The following is a 15,680-nucleotide window of genomic DNA, read 5'->3' as shown; positions in this document are numbered from 1 at the left end:
TTTTAGGATGAGGATGAGGCTATAGTATGAAGTATTTTTCAAATTTATTTGACCACAGAATCAGTTCTTCTGTCAGCATGTTACATTAGAATTGAGCAGAATATGTTTTGGGAAATGCTGATCTTGCTCAAAAATGCCGATCTTTGTTATGTTAGTGTCTCACCTAAGGTTACTAACTAGTTACTGGCGAAGCCTAGATTCTGGCTTCTAACTCCTGAATCAAGTGTACCTTCTACTGCAATATATTGTACAAGTTAAGATATCATGATATATTAAATATATGAGTATAAACAATATGATTCAGTATAGGTTTTAAAAATTATAATCTAAAACTTGGTTAGATGAAATACAGGTACTGTTTTTGGCTTTCAGTTTCCCTGATCCTCTCACAATGCCTTAAAAAGAAAACATATATTTTACTTCCCACAGCATCAACTTAAACTTAGTACTTTATCCCAAAGTTCTAAGATGTGTAAATTTTGTTGTATATGCTCCATCTGGTGGTGGAAAAGATTGTCTGCATGCTCACTCAGCTCCTTCCCAATGTAGTTGAAAATAGTTGATAGATTAAAGTGGTAATCATAAGAAAAAATTATTTATCTTAATTTAACTTTAAAACATATAAATATACTTTCCTTTGGCAGTCTTTTAAACTGTGGGCAAACGTTTTCTTTGCATATAGGTCCCTTGTTTGGCGTTTAGGTCTTTCTTGCTTAGACCATTGTATTGTCTACAATTTCTAGTTTTTTGAAATCAAGAACAATTTTTCAATTGTATATTTATGTTTGAAAAAATATATTAAATGAATGAAGTGTTTTTATTATAAGAGTGCGTCTGTATTATGGAAAATTTAGAGATAAACAGTATTAACAGCTTGCTTCTAGCCTAGGGATCATGAATAGATTTTAGATTATAGAATCCTTTCTCACTGATTAATAATCATCTAGATTATTTGTGTGTTTTTCTCCCCATTATGATAATGCAGTCAGCATATTTAATTCATTGTATATATCTTTACATAGCTTCCTAGGATGAATGACTATGAGTCAGGTGGAATTTCTGAGTCGAGGGCTTGGCTGGGAAATGATTTTTATATATTTTTTGAGTTGTCCTCAAGAAAGGATATATGAGTTTGCACTCCCATGAAAATGGTGTATGAGTATTATTTCCTGTGTGTACTGAATGACACTCAAGGTTTCATTACTTTAAAAATATTTGCTAATCTAATAATGAAAAATGGCATCTCATTGAAGTGATTTGCATTTCTTTGATTGATAGTTGGCTTTGATATTTCTCATACGGTAAGACTGTTCTCCTTTTTCCTTTTTTAAACCAAATTTTAATGAAAAATTGTTACCTTATTACTATCACTACAGCATATATAGCATAATTTTTAAATTTACCTATTTTTTTATTGGTGAAAATAGCTAACATAAAATTTGCCATTTTAACCATTTTTAAGCATACCATTCAGTGGCATTAAATTTATTCACACTGTTTGCAACGAAGTTTCACTACCATAGGTCTCCAGAACGTCTTCATCCTCCTGTACTGAAACTCTGTACCTATTAAACAGTGACTCCCTATTCCTCCCTCTCCAGCCCCTGGCAGCCACCATTCTACTTTCTGTCTCTATGAATTTGACTAGGAAATTTAACCATTGTTAGGTGTCCAGTTCAGTGGCATTAAGTGCATTCACACTTTTGTGCAACTATCACCATTTTATCCATCTCCACAACTGTTTTGTTATCCCAGACTGAAACTCTATACCCACTAAATAATAACTCTCATTTTCTCCTGCCTTTAGCACCTGGTAACAGCTGTTCTACTTTGTGCATCTCTATGAATTTGCCTACTCTAGGACCTCATATAGGTGTATAATCATACAGTATTCGTTCTTTTGTGACTGGATGGCTTATTTTACTTAGCATAATGTTGTCAAAGTTCATCCATGTTGTAGCATGTGTCAAAATGTCCTTCCTGGGCTTCCCTGGTGGTGCAGTGGTTGAGAGTCTGCCTGCCGATGCAGAGGACACGGGTTTGTGCCCCAGTCCGGGAAGATCCCACATGCCGCGGAGTGGCTAGGCCCATGAGCCATGGCCGCTGAGCCTGCGCATCTGGAGCCTGTGCTCCTCAACGGGAGAGGCCACAACAGTGAGAGGCGCACGTACTGCAAAAAAAAAAAAAAAAAGTCCTTCCTTTTTAAGGCTGACTAATGTTTCATTGTATGTATATACCATGTTTTGTTATTGCATTGTTGAAGGACACTTGAGTTACTTCTGTCTTTTGGCTATTGTGATTAATGCTGCTGTGAACATGGGTGTGCAGCATAATTGTTTTTTTCTTTACTTTTCCATTTTCTTTTGATCTTTAACCATATATCTACATTAAAAAAATTTTTTAACCATATATCTACATTAAAAAAATTTTTTTAACTGTCATTAAAATGTGCACATGATTCTTTTTTCTGCTTTTTTTTTTAACCTAGCAAATATTTTTCTGGGCTGCTATTGAAACATATCATCAAGGTGAACAATGCCCTAGACTTAGAGTCATGAGGCCTGGATTTATGTCCCATTTCTGCTATCGACTGTGTATCCTTAAGTTATTTAGCCTCATAGATCTCTAGTTAACCTCATCAGCAAATTAATTATATGGTACCCACTTCATAAGGTGTTTAAGAGCAATAAGGTAATATATATGCAGTGCATTTTAAATTACAGAGTGCTATTTAAATATTCAAGTTACTATTATCTATGTAATATAGACAATTCTATTGTTGGAAATGTAGGTTGAAATTTTTTTTTAATTAACTTATTTTTGGCTGTGTTGGGTCTTCATTGCTGCGCACGGGCTTTCTCTAGTTGCGGTGGGCAGGGGCTATTCTTCGTTGCAGTGCTCGGGCTTCTCATTGCGGTGGCTTGTCTTTGTTGCAGAACATGGGCTCTAGGCACGCGGGCTCAGTAGATGTGGCTCACAGGCTCTAGAGCGCAGGCTCAGTAGTTGTGGTGCATGGTTGTTCCATGGCATGTGGGATCTTCCCAGACCAGGGCTCGAACCCATGTCCCCTGCATTGGCAGGCGGATTCTTAACCACTGCGCCACCAGGGAAGTCCCGAAATTTTTTTAATTTTAAAGTTATGCATTGAATGTCATGCACACTTTGTGTTTTGTTTGTTTCAATAATCTCCTTAAGATACCCCTGTAAGTAAGATTATTCTTAGAGAATATGAACAGTTTTATGAATCTGGCTACTTAGTTCTTGCCATAGAGTTTTTTGAAAGGATTATGTAGTTCATGTGGCAGTTGATACCATTTTTCGCTTACCTCTGGGTTTTATCCTTAAAAAATTTCCTTTTGGTTACTTTTTTATAGGGATAGGATAGTACTTCATTCTTGTTTAATATGTTTGTCTTTCTTTTTAAACATTTGATCTAAGAACAATTTATTTTTTAATAGCAAGTGGGAGATATTAATGGAAGAAATTTCACTTTGCTTAAATGGAAGCAAAGAATGAAGAACTGCTTTATCTTACATATGAAAAACAAAATTCTTTAAAGTCCATTTTAAGATATTCTGGTTTGTACTTTCTGTTATTTTATTGAAATCTAGATATCAGTTATCTCTCAGTAGCTTCTAATATTGGGAATCAGTTTTATAAGAAACTTACTTTACAGGGCTAGATTCACTCACTGGAAATATTCAGAACTCACTTCTTGATGAAGAAAAAGTACACTCTAGTTCAGAACGTGGCTCTCATCAAGGAAAGAAATCTGGGACCAGTAGCAAACTTTCTGTTAAAGATTATGAGCAGACTCTTGACACTGATAGCACTTTGGAGGATCTTTCTGGGCATTCTTTGAGGTAAAGTAATGCATATTTTATACTGTAATTCACATTTAATTAAAGTTACAATATCATAGATGTTCAGGGAATTCACTTAATAAATTTATGTTTTTTGTGGTTTTGTTCATAGCTCTAGTCGTTATCTATATTTTAGAATATAGTCATCTCTCACCTAAACAATTACAACCACTCCCACAGGAATTCTCTGCCTCTAGCACAACCTACCTTTCTATTCTAAATGCCATTGCCACAGTTGTTTTCTTGACTCAATCCTTTGACCAAGCAACTACTCCCCTTAGGGTACTCTGGGAGCTCACAGTTACCCCAGAGATCAACATTAAGAGCTTAACTTTATTTGAAGTGTTATCACTAGGCTACCAAAGACTATCTTATTTCCTTTGTTTATACAGTTTTCTTCTCAACTGTATTCTTCCACTCTTTAAACACAACCACTTAGTGTTCTTTTGGTATCATTGTTTATTTGTACCTCTGAACTTTTCTCTTCTGCTCAACTTATTAGATGACTCAAGCAGATTTTGAAATCTCACTCTTACATTGATTATGGAACTTGTACACTCTATTTTTTTCCTTCTTTTAATATCATAATATATTATGCACTTAGCTTATTGCTTGCACATAACTATTGCTTTATGTACAGTTCCTACTCTGTCTCCATGACTTTTTATCTGCTGCACTGGTTTTGTCCTTCTGTAAATTTAAGCTCTGAGAAGACATGAATATTTCTTTTTTATTTTAAAACTATGTGCTTTTTCTAGTACAGTGTCACATACAGATAATCATTTTTAATGCTTTCATGTTGCAGATAATGCTGTATCATTAATACCATCGTTGCTATGTTTAAAGTTGAATTTTAATTTCTTTGTCAATGATTTTGGAATTCAGAAAACTTTACCTTTCCTTAAGAGATACTCTGATGATTTAATTGGCAAAATCTACAAAGTTAAACATTTCTGAAACAGAATCCATAGCCAAATAAGTTGATAAATGCCCCATACTGTAGTCTAGACCCCCACTTTTCCACCTGTGGAGATTCACAGTGGATAAGACAATTTGAGGTTTTGATACAAAGGAGTCCAGATTTTAAAAAAATTATTTAACCTATTTTTTTCTTAACTTACATGGCTATAGACACTGTCTACACACTCTTTCCCTTTGTTTCCTTTTTATTTTTTGGAAAACTTAACTAACATCATTGGAAACGCTAATCTGGGGAAGTCTCTGCAGAACAAATATAAATTCATCTTGTAAAACCATAAGGTGAGATTCAGACAGAGTAGTTTGTTTTGATGTTGTGTTGGAATTCTTTCATGGAGATCTATTAGGAGACAGAAGTAATGATAATTCTTTTTATGTTCCATAAATGAAATTGTCAGACTGTTAAAAATGTATTTCTCTAAACCGTCAGTAGAAAATGAAAGGTCACTGGAAACAAATGAGTGCCTCTCAAGACTACTTTTATTCAAATATTTAAATGCTGGTATAAGAGAAATGTTTACCTTTGAAAACCATCTCATAGTTTTATTAAAGCTAAAAGTAAGCTTGCTTTAGTATGTTGAAATATGCTAACTGCTAACATGCTTTATAGGGTATTTGAGTAATTTAGTCAGTAAATAAATGGTTAGTGCAAGGCAGCATGCTTCTTGTTATAAACAATACCTTTAATGAGCATAATTTCTCAAAGAGGGGCTAGACATGTGCCTTGTGTCCTTGAGTTGTTTTCATCAAACTGCTATGAGAGGTTACTTCTTAGAAAGTTCAGGAAAGAGCTATAGCATTAAAAAGTGGACAGAAACAAATGGACATATATAAAGTATTTAGAGATGGTTAGTATGAAAAATTTTTGCTGTGACTTTTTGGTTAAGAGGAATAACGAGTAATTTTTGTCATTTAAAAATTTTTAACACAAAATGGTATTTTATTCTCTTTCAGAGATATATTTTAAGATGTTTTTTATAAAATAGGCTTGACCTTGCCTTTTTGTATGGTTGTAATTTTATTGCTATATAAGCTCCAAGTATTCTAGAGGATTTTGCCTGATACTACAATAAGTGATTCATGATAAATGTACATTGTAGAGGAAAGAGTTAAGTGCCAATTTAATCAAGAGACTCCTTTTCCATATTATTTTGGGCAGGGTTTGTCCCTAGCTTGTTCCCCACTGTAAATCTAGCAGTAAGAGGAGTATTCATAGTCATTCACTCAGCATAGCGACTCTTTTAAATGAATAAAAAATGCCTGAATCACAGCTTTTTAAAGCTAATGTTAATAAAGTTATGCGTGTTGTTCTTATTAATTGTTTAGATGGTTCTTGAAGTAGTTTTCCTTTCTATAATGTCTTTATGAAACAAAAATTCTAGTGTCTCATCAGACAAGGGAAGATCACAGAAAACTCCAACTTCTCCCCTATCTCCAAGTGCCCAGAAATTGTTGCAGTTTGACCTTCAAGGAACTTCATTAGAAAGATCTAAATCCCCAATAGTAGTGACTCCAACTATAACAGGATTTAAGCCTAATGCAACTTTTGCTGATACGAACCTGGCTGCCAGCAGAACGACAGAGATGGCTTCAACACCAGGCAAGTAGATCCATGCAGCTGTAATTTAAAAAATAAGGTATTAATTTTTTTCTGAAAATTTCTTTTCTTTCAATTAAACCATAGAGAAATGTTGTTTCAAGTGAATGCAATTACTTTTTGAAAACAAAAATTGTGCCCGAAAATAAATATTGAAAAGCGTGAGAGATTCAATAGTGGTGACTTTTCCCATTTTGCCAGCGTTATTCAAAAGACACTTGAAAAATGTATCCCATATATGTACTCCTAAGTGTTCATAGGTATATATGTATTATGTACACATGCATGTATGTGTGCTCATCCACACACAAAAGAAGTAACTATTAAGAAACATTGTACTAATAAGTCACTCTCTTTCCTAAAGAGGAAAGCAGACTTGTTTTTGGACCTTAAAATGAGAAATGAATTTTAGAAATCTGAGATGTAATTTCATGTGAACTTTGATATTTGACAATTATATGCCTTCCAGGTTCTACGCGCTTTTCTCCTGCTGGCCTCCAGCATCGTATGGCAGCAGAACTCAGTTACTTGAGTGCCATTGAGGAGTCAGTGCGCCAACTATCAGATGTAGAAAGAGTTAGAGGCATTTCACTTGCTCAGCAGGAGAGTGTGTCTCTGGCTCAGATCATAAAGGTATTTGTGGAGTTTTCTGCATTTTTTTCTCTTTTCTTTGCTATTTCAAATACTTTTAATTATGAGTTAAAAAAACAACAACTTTAACTTGCCAAGTAGAAAAAAATAGTCTGTCATACAGTACCTATAAATAACCCTGAGAAAAACTACCATATGCTAAAAAGATAATTAAACATGCAGTATTTGGCAGCAGAACAATAATACAATCATTCTCTTTCAAATACTTCATTTTCCACATTCTCTACATTTTTCATGACTGTGAAAATCAGCTTATCAAACATTTTCAATATTTTCTCTTTTTTGTGACAGGTCAGAAATGGTTGAGTTTTTGTTTCTTTGTTTTGTTTTTTAATACTTTATTTGTACTAAAAAGAAAAGTTTCTGAGATCTAAGTATTTGGTAATGCCAGGATAATAGGACTTTCCCTTAGCTAACAAAAATCCAGTGTTCCTCGGTGGGAATGCTATTGGTATATATATTTTTAAACTGAGGTAGTATTTAAATATAATAAAATACACAGAATTTAAGTGTATAATTTGATGAATTTTGAACATGTAACAACCATCCTAATCAAAATATAGAACACTTCAGTCACCCAGAAGTTTTACCCAGGCCCCTTTTCAGTTAATCTCCCCTCCTAGAGGCAATTAGTATTCTGATTCATATCACCATAGTTTATTTTTGCCAGTTCTAGAACTTCATAAAATGGAAGTATACTTTGTACTCTGTTGTGTTTAGCTTATTTTATGCAATATAACGTTTTTAAGATTAATCCATGTTATTGCATCCATGGTGTTGCTTTTGGGTTTTTTGCTGATTAACATTCCATTGATGAATATATCACAGTTCATTTATCCATTCTCCTGTTGATGTACATTTGTATTATTTCCAGTTTTTGGCTACCATAAGTATTCCTGCTCTGAACACTTTTTTGCAATGCTCTGTATACAACACGTATTTTTATTTTTCTTGCCTAAATACCTAGGAGTGTAATTGCTTGGGTTAAGTGTATGTTTAACTTTATAAGAAACTGCCATTCTGTTTTCCAAAATAGTTGTAACATCTTATACTCTGACAGCAATATATGAGAGTTCTAGTTGTATTATATCTTTGCTATCATTGTGTATTGTAGTGAGAGTGAAGTAGTATCTCATTGTGGTTTTAATTTGCATCTCTTTTATGATTGATGAGATTGATCTTTTAGTATATTTATTGATCAAACTTATGTCTTCTTTTGTGAATATCTGTTCAAATCTTTTGCCTATTTCATGATTGGGATGTCTTACTTATTGAGCTGTAGGAGTTCTTTATATATTCTAGAAACAAGTCTTTTTCAGATATATCTCAAATATTGCTTTTCATCCTTGATTTGCCTTTTCATTTTTTTAAACTATGTCTTTTGAAGAGCAGAAGATTTTAATTTTGATGAAATCTAGTTTTTAATCTTTTTCTTTTATGGGTAGTGCTTTTTGTATTCTAAGAAAACTTTGCCTGCCCTAAGATATTAAGGCACTCTAACAAAGATATTCTTTTATTTTTTCCCCAAAGCTTTATAGTTTTGGCTTTTATATTTAAGTGTGTGAACCATTTCAAGTTAATTACAGGTTGTGAGGAAGGGGTCAAAGTTAAATTCTTTCCTCCCATATGGATGTTTGGTTGTTCTAGCACCGTTTTCTTCAATTACCTTGGTACCTTTATCAACATTTAAGTAATCATTTATGTGTTGGTCTATTTCTGCACTCTTTTCTTTTCCATTGACTTATTTGTCTAGTACCATACTGTTTTTCTAGTACCATACTACTTTATTATAGCTTTATTAGTACCATACTATTTTTGTTTCTTTTTTTTAATTAAAAAATTTTTTATTGGAATATAGCTGATTTACAATATTGTGTTAGTTTCAGATGTACAGCAAAGTGAATCAGTTATACATATGCATATATCCACTCTTTTTTAGGTTTTTTTTCCCATTTAGGCCATTACAAAATATTGAGTAGAGTCCCCTGTGCTACACAGTAGGTCCTTATAGTAGGTCCTCTATTTTACATATAGTAGTGTGTATATGTCAATCCCAATCTCCCAATTTATCCCTCCCCCATAGTGAGTCTTGAAATCAGGCTGTAATTACTCCAACTTTGTTCTTCTCAAGATAGTTTTGGCTATTCTACGTTTTTGCATTTCTGCATAACTTTTAGAATCAGTTTGTCAGTTTCTACAAAAAATTTTAAAAGCCTGGTGGCATTTTGATTTGAATGACATTGAATCTATAGGTCAGTATGAGGAGAATTCACATCTTAACAATATTGCATCTTCTAGTTCATGAACATAGTATCTTTTTCTGTTTGTTCAGGTTTTTAAATATTTCTCTCAGCAGTGTAATTTTCAGTGTAGCGGTCTTACACATTTTAAAAATTATTCTTAAATATTTTATGTCTTTTGATGATAAATGATTTTTTTTTCAATTTCATTTTCTAGTTGTTCCTCTTAAAATACCAATAGATAGTTCTTTTGTATGGAACTGTTCAACCTTCCTACATTCCTCCCAATAAATAACAGTAGTGCTGTCCATTCATTGTGACAGTAAAAGCTCTCCAGACATTTCCAAATGCTCACTGGTGGACAGTGGAGAGGGGCTGATACCAACTTTATTAAAAAAACCACTGGATTGAGGAAATGGCCCTATTGCAGTTGTCATCCTTTCCTTGAGATCTGAAAAACCACTGACGTTATCTACCATTTTAGGGATACTTTATATCTCTGGGTTTCCAAATACGGACAGGGCATTGTATGACTTTATATACAGCCTTACCACCTTTAGAGAACCTATATTATTTAGCACTATACCAGAAGAAATGAAAATATATAAATTTATAGATAACATCGTATGGAATAATTGTAAGAAAGAGTCCTGTTAAGAAGGAGACGTTTTGGAGGGCAACATTTTTATGAAGCTGCTCCTTCAAAGTCAAAGGAATCATAAAATTGTGAGGTGTGAAGCATTATCTTTATTCTTATATTTAGGATGTTTTAATCTCCTCCACAAAGAGTTAGGTACCATAGCTTTTCTTTTAAACCAGCTTTTTGATATGAGTTCTTAGTCCTGCATGTCTTGGAAATTTTTTATATTACTACATTATTTGATACACAGTAGGTGGTCACTAAATATTTAGATAAATGATAAATGGTTGATGTCTTCGCTATTTCCTGTCTTTCCTTTAGGCTCTGATTAGTTGCTTCAAAAGATCTGTGTTAGGAAAACAGCATTCTATTTAATTTAGTTTCTGCATTGAAATAGTTTAGTGTCTTAGAATTAATAGTTGATCATTTCTTTATTTTGAAGGCACAGCAGCAACGCCACGAAAGAGACTTGGCCCTTTTGAAATTGAAGGCTGAACAAGAGGCTCTGGAATGTCAGAGACAATTAGAAGAAACCCGAAGCAAAGCAGCTCAGGTAGCTTCTTTTGCAAATTTCTATCCTTGAAATCACTTTAGTATTCTTTTAGTTATATAGGAATAAAAAGGAAAGATGTAAATAATAATGTTTTAGTACATTATACCATATGAGTTAATTTCATGTCATTTGATTCTTGTAGCAGCCCTGTGAAATTAAGTAGTCAAGGCCTATCCCCAGTTTAGAGAAATGGAAACTGAGGTACACAGTAGTTACTTGTCTACGGACACATCAACTTGTGAACAGTGGCGTTAAGACAAACTTCAGCAGTGATTTTAAGATTCCAGATTTTAAAATCTAAATTTTAAGACATGAAATCAAGATAGTAGTCAAAGGTTTTGGGTTTTTTTTCCTCAAGGCGTTTGATCCATGAAACAAATTTACAAGTTAAAACTAATGTGGGTAGGATGAGACTGAGACATAAAGTAAGTTCTCTTTTCACTCTCTTTTATTAACAGGTCCATGCGGAATCATTGCAGCAGGTGGTTAAATCACAATGGGATGTAACTGAAGTCCTGCAGGAAGCAACTTGTAAGATAGCTGCTCAGCAAACAGAGACTGCTCGCCTGACCACAGATGCAGCACGCCAAATCTGTGAGGTGAGAGCCACCGAGAACGCTTTTCCTTTTAGTTCTTTTTAGTCAGTCTGATTACCTTTGGTCTTAGCAGTCATGGGTTTCTAACATCTAGCGAATGCATACTTTTGATAAGTGACTTTCAATGAGGGCCATACCCTATAGAAATGAGGCATCATTTATTGTAGTGTGTTGTCCATGTGAACGATATAGGGGGCAGAAAAAAGATGCAGAAGAACTCTATATTTTGGCCCCTGAGTAAGCTTTTTAAAAAAATATCAATTTTATTGATGTGTAATTTACAAACAATAAAATATATCCATTTTAAGTATACAGTTTTATGAGTTTTGACAGATAGATATAGGTATCTATATATATTTCTTTATCGTATCTATCTGTTCCTCTGAACACCACCATAATCAAGAAATAAAACTTTTAAGAGTATTGGAAATATTCTTTCATGCCCTTTGCAGTCAGTCCCCAGTCTTAGTCCCACGGAGCCATGGATCTGTTTTGTATGAAAATGTTTCATTGTTACCCAGAGTGATATTAGTGTCCTTTTTTTTTTTGATTATACCAAAGATAAAGCCAGAAATAGTTTTACGGCTTTCTCTATATACGATATCATAATCTATAAAGTTATAGTTTATTTTAGCAGTTACTATTTAGGACTGTTTGTGAAATGATTCTGTTATTAAAAAGCCATGAACCTACTATATGATGGGTACCATGGGGTTGTGCAAATAAGTATAAAGTCTCTTTTCTCAAGAAAATTTTAGATTACAATTAACAGAGATTTCAAAAACACTTCAATTCGTCAAAGCAGTGATTGAATAAATACCAAATGAATAATACATGGCAATAATGGCTAAGCATAGGGAAGATGTACTTCACATTGTTGGTCAGAAAAGACTTAGATAGGAAGTTCTAATTGAATTGATTCTTGAAGGAAGATTTAATTTTTGGTTTACTGTGGCTTATTTTGGATTTGAAGGTTTTCTGCCTAATAATTCATAGATTGTTATAGCTGGGTGAAACCTTAGAAATCATGTGGTCTAGCTCTATTTTTATAAGGAAGTTGTTGAAATTTAAAGAGTCTAAATGACATGCCCACAATATTTTACCTAATGTGGCAGAATTTGCTTGCTCTCAATCCAGTGATCTTTCTAAGACACTCTGCTCACTCTCAGTCCTTCTGTGATGTTACCTTTTTATATCTACTTTGCCTTGTGTGTGTTCATATTTAGATGGCAGAGTTGACTCGAACTCATATCTCAGATGCCATCACTGCTTCAGGAGCTCCCCTAGCAACGCTATATGACCACCAGCGGCAGTATGCTCCAGACTTCGTGAAACAACTAAGGACAAGAGCTGAAACAGATAGGTTAATATCCAGTCATTCAGCAAATATGTCATGAGTATCATGTCCCAGGCACTGTTGTGGGTACTGGAAATACAGTTATGGGCATACAGTCTCGTGGGGAAGAGAGACATTAATCAAATATCCTTTAAGTGAATGAACACTTACAAATTAAGCATTATGAAAGAAAGGAACATATGTCTTTGAGATATACAACAAAGGAGTTTGAATAGCAAGGAGGTCAGAGAAGGTTTTCCTGAGGAAGTAAAGCTTATGGTGAGATCTAGTGGATGAAAGGGAGTCAGTAATGTAAAGGAGGTAAGGAATAGGCAGGTCAATACATGCAAAGGTGGAAGAGAAGATGAAGGAAGACCAAAGTGACTGGGGGCAAAGGGCAAAGAGGAGAATGGTAGGAGATGATGCAGGGATCAGATTATGGTAGAACTTTTCAGATCTTACGGATTTTGGAGTTTATTCTAGGAGGAATGTAAAGTCATTGGAGAGTTTTTTAGGCAGGGCTGGGTGATGTCATGTTTATGTGTACTTTTTTAAAATAAATTTATTTTATTTATTTTTGTTTGCGTTGGGTCTTCGTTGCTACACGCTGGCTTTTTTCTAGTTGCGGCGAGTGGGGGCTACTGTTCGTTGAGGTGCGCGGGCTTCTCATTGTGGTGGCTTCTTTTGTTGCGGAGCACGGGCTGTAGGAGCGCGGGCTTCAGTAGCTCTGGCACGTGAGCTCAGTAGTTATGACTCGGGGCTCTAGAGTGCAGGCTCAGTAGTTGTGGTGCACGGGCTTAGCTGCTCCGCAGCATGTGGGATCTTCCCAGATCAGGGCTTGAACCCATGTCCCCTGCACTGGCAGGCGGGTTCCTAACCACTGCACCACCAGGGAAGTCCCATATGTGTATTTTTTTACATCACATTTTGACTGTCTCTAATTCATAGATTTTAATTCTCTATCCACATTCATTGATACTTGGGGTGATTTGTGTTTATTTCTCCTAATAAATAGAAGATATTCTTTAATGTGTTGTACACTTTTCTGTGAGCAAATGCCTTTCTTTCTCAAATACTTTGCAACAGTTATTTCATAATTTCTATTCATTCAAGATTTTATCTCATGTTAATATTAAGCAGTACTTAAAAATCTTTCTCTTGTTTGAGACTTTAAATGTTTTAATCAGTTTTTATTTCCTTTGTAGGAAAATTCAGTCTGGCCCACTCTCTCAGAGTAAAGAAGGGACCCTTGACTCCAAGCATCAGAAGTTTTCTCCTTCATATGATAGTTATTCTGAGTCTTCAAGACACAAGAATCGCGATAGAAGGTAAAAAGACTTTGATTTAATAAAGTCTGATAAATGGCTTAGACATTGCTTGTTTTGGATTCCTTAATCTTGTTTCTTTAAGCGAAATAGTGTCTTCCCTTCTGTTCTGGCTTCCCCCATTTAATTAGCTGATTTACAAAATAGTTGTTCCATGTAATAATAGCTACCATTCCTTGACAGTCGACATTGTACAAGTACTGTGTAAGTTGTTCTTCCTGCATTTAATCTTCACAACAATCTTCCAAGACAGATATCCTCTTTTTATAGATAAGGGAACTGAGGTTCATGAAGATGTTAAGAAACTCACCCACAGTCACATAGCTAGTGGCACACCAAGGAATTGAACCATGGTTTGTCTGGCTCCAAAGCACGTTGCTTTGCTGACATCCATATTTTTTGACATTTCTGTATGTACTAATTTTTATCATTATGAAAGAAGATTGAATACTTTGTCCTTGTACTTGGCACAAGTATTAACATCTATAATTTTCAATTGTGGTTCTGTCCTTGGATTAAAAGGTTTTAGAGGCCTCTTTCCAGCATTCTTAGAGGTAGGATACCTATATTGTCAAAGTATACTAAAACCTCAATTTAAAAATTAAATCATGAGACTAAAAAACATGAAGATTAATGTGGGGTAAGTACCAGCAGTTATTAAGTACTTACTCTGTGTCTGGAACTATATGACTTTCATTTAACCTTCACTGACACTTAATTTAGGCCATCATCTGAGTTACTGCAGTGGACTCCTAATAGGTTTCCCTGTCCTGTAACCTTTTCCCACTTCATACATTAACCACATGGCAACCAGAGTGATTTTTCTAAAATTTGCAGCCAATCGGTTACTTACCTGTTTGAAACCTTCAGTGTTTCCTCAGAGCCACTTAGTATAGTGTGAAAGTCCCTTTATTACTGAGTCTTTAGTCCATCTCCAGCCCTGTCACTTGGCATTTCCCCTCTTACCATATTCTACTGGTTCTAAACTACTTCCATTTCTCTGAAGAGCCATGCTCTCTTTGCCTCCTGTGCCATTACATATGATGTACCTTCTTTCTGGACCCTCCCTGCTCCATTTCATTTAGTTTACTTTTACTTGCCCTTTAAGAATCAGTATTACCCCTCATCTGCTTTAGAGATCCCTTCTGTGTTCTCCCACAGCACTCCGTGTAACTATTACAGCCTTTATCACCTTCTATATTCTCACTCCTTTACTTATCACTTGTAGACTAGACTTGGAGTTCTTTGAGGGCTTCAATTTCATCATCCCCAAAAGAAACCCTGTACCCATTAACAGTCACTTCTTATGTCCTTTTCCAGCCTCTGGTGACAGTTAATCTACTCTCTGTATCTATTTTATATGGATTTTTATCTGTTTTGGACATTTCATATAAATAGCATCATACAATGTGTGGTTCTTTGCTACTGGCTTCTTTGACTTACCATAATGTTTTCAAGGTTTGTCTATCATGTATCAGTACTTTATTCCTTTATGTAGCCAAATAGTCTACTGCATGTATATCCCACAGTTATCCATCAGTTGATGGACATTAGGATTGTTTCCACTTTTTGGCTCTTATGAATGGTGCCACTGTGTACATTCATGTACAAGTTTTTGTGTGGTCATGTGTTTTCGTTTCTCTTGGGTATATACTTAGGAAAAGGATTGCTGGGTCATAATAGTAACTCTGTTTAACATCTTGAAGATATGCCAAACTGTTTTCCAAAGCAGCTTGCTCCATTTTACATTTTCACCAGGAATATAAAAATTTTCCACATCTTTACCCACACTTGTTGGTAGGCTAATGAAGACTGTCATTCTTGTATCCCCAGAGCTTAACGAAATGCCTGGCACATAGTAGGCAATCTACTACATGTTTATTGAGTGAATGGTGTGTAAC

At 34.7% G+C, this 15,680-nt stretch overlaps 1 protein-coding gene across 10 annotated transcripts in view; it reads left to right on the top strand.

Moving 5' to 3' along the window:
* The window catches only part of CEP350 (centrosomal protein 350), a 137,116-nt gene that overhangs the window by 45,256 nt on the left and 76,180 nt on the right, over window positions 1–15,680 (top strand). For all 10 annotated transcript variants that reach the window (XR_016392984.1, XR_016392990.1, XM_089910505.1 and 7 more), the window contains 7 exons: window positions 3,677–3,863; window positions 6,224–6,441; window positions 6,908–7,071; window positions 10,412–10,522; window positions 10,981–11,121; window positions 12,345–12,481; window positions 13,660–13,782. Coding sequence is in view for 8 of the 10 variants with exons in the window: in XM_089910505.1 (XP_089766631.1) it covers window positions 3,677–3,863; window positions 6,224–6,441; window positions 6,908–7,071; window positions 10,412–10,522; window positions 10,981–11,121; window positions 12,345–12,481; window positions 13,660–13,782 (1,081 nt within the window). In the remaining 2 variants the exon portion in view is untranslated. The remainder of the gene's footprint in view (window positions 1–3,676; window positions 3,864–6,223; window positions 6,442–6,907; window positions 7,072–10,411; window positions 10,523–10,980; window positions 11,122–12,344; window positions 12,482–13,659; window positions 13,783–15,680) is intronic.

This window comes from Delphinapterus leucas, chromosome 1, assembly GCF_059928025.1.
Source record: "Delphinapterus leucas isolate spDelLeu-1000000601 "Yukka" chromosome 1, BTC_Dleu_Yukka2, whole genome shotgun sequence".
Lineage (NCBI taxonomy): Eukaryota > Metazoa > Chordata > Mammalia > Artiodactyla > Monodontidae > Delphinapterus > Delphinapterus leucas.
The sequence above is the reverse complement of the archived record's forward strand: the minus strand, read 5'-3'. Positions and strand labels throughout refer to the sequence as shown.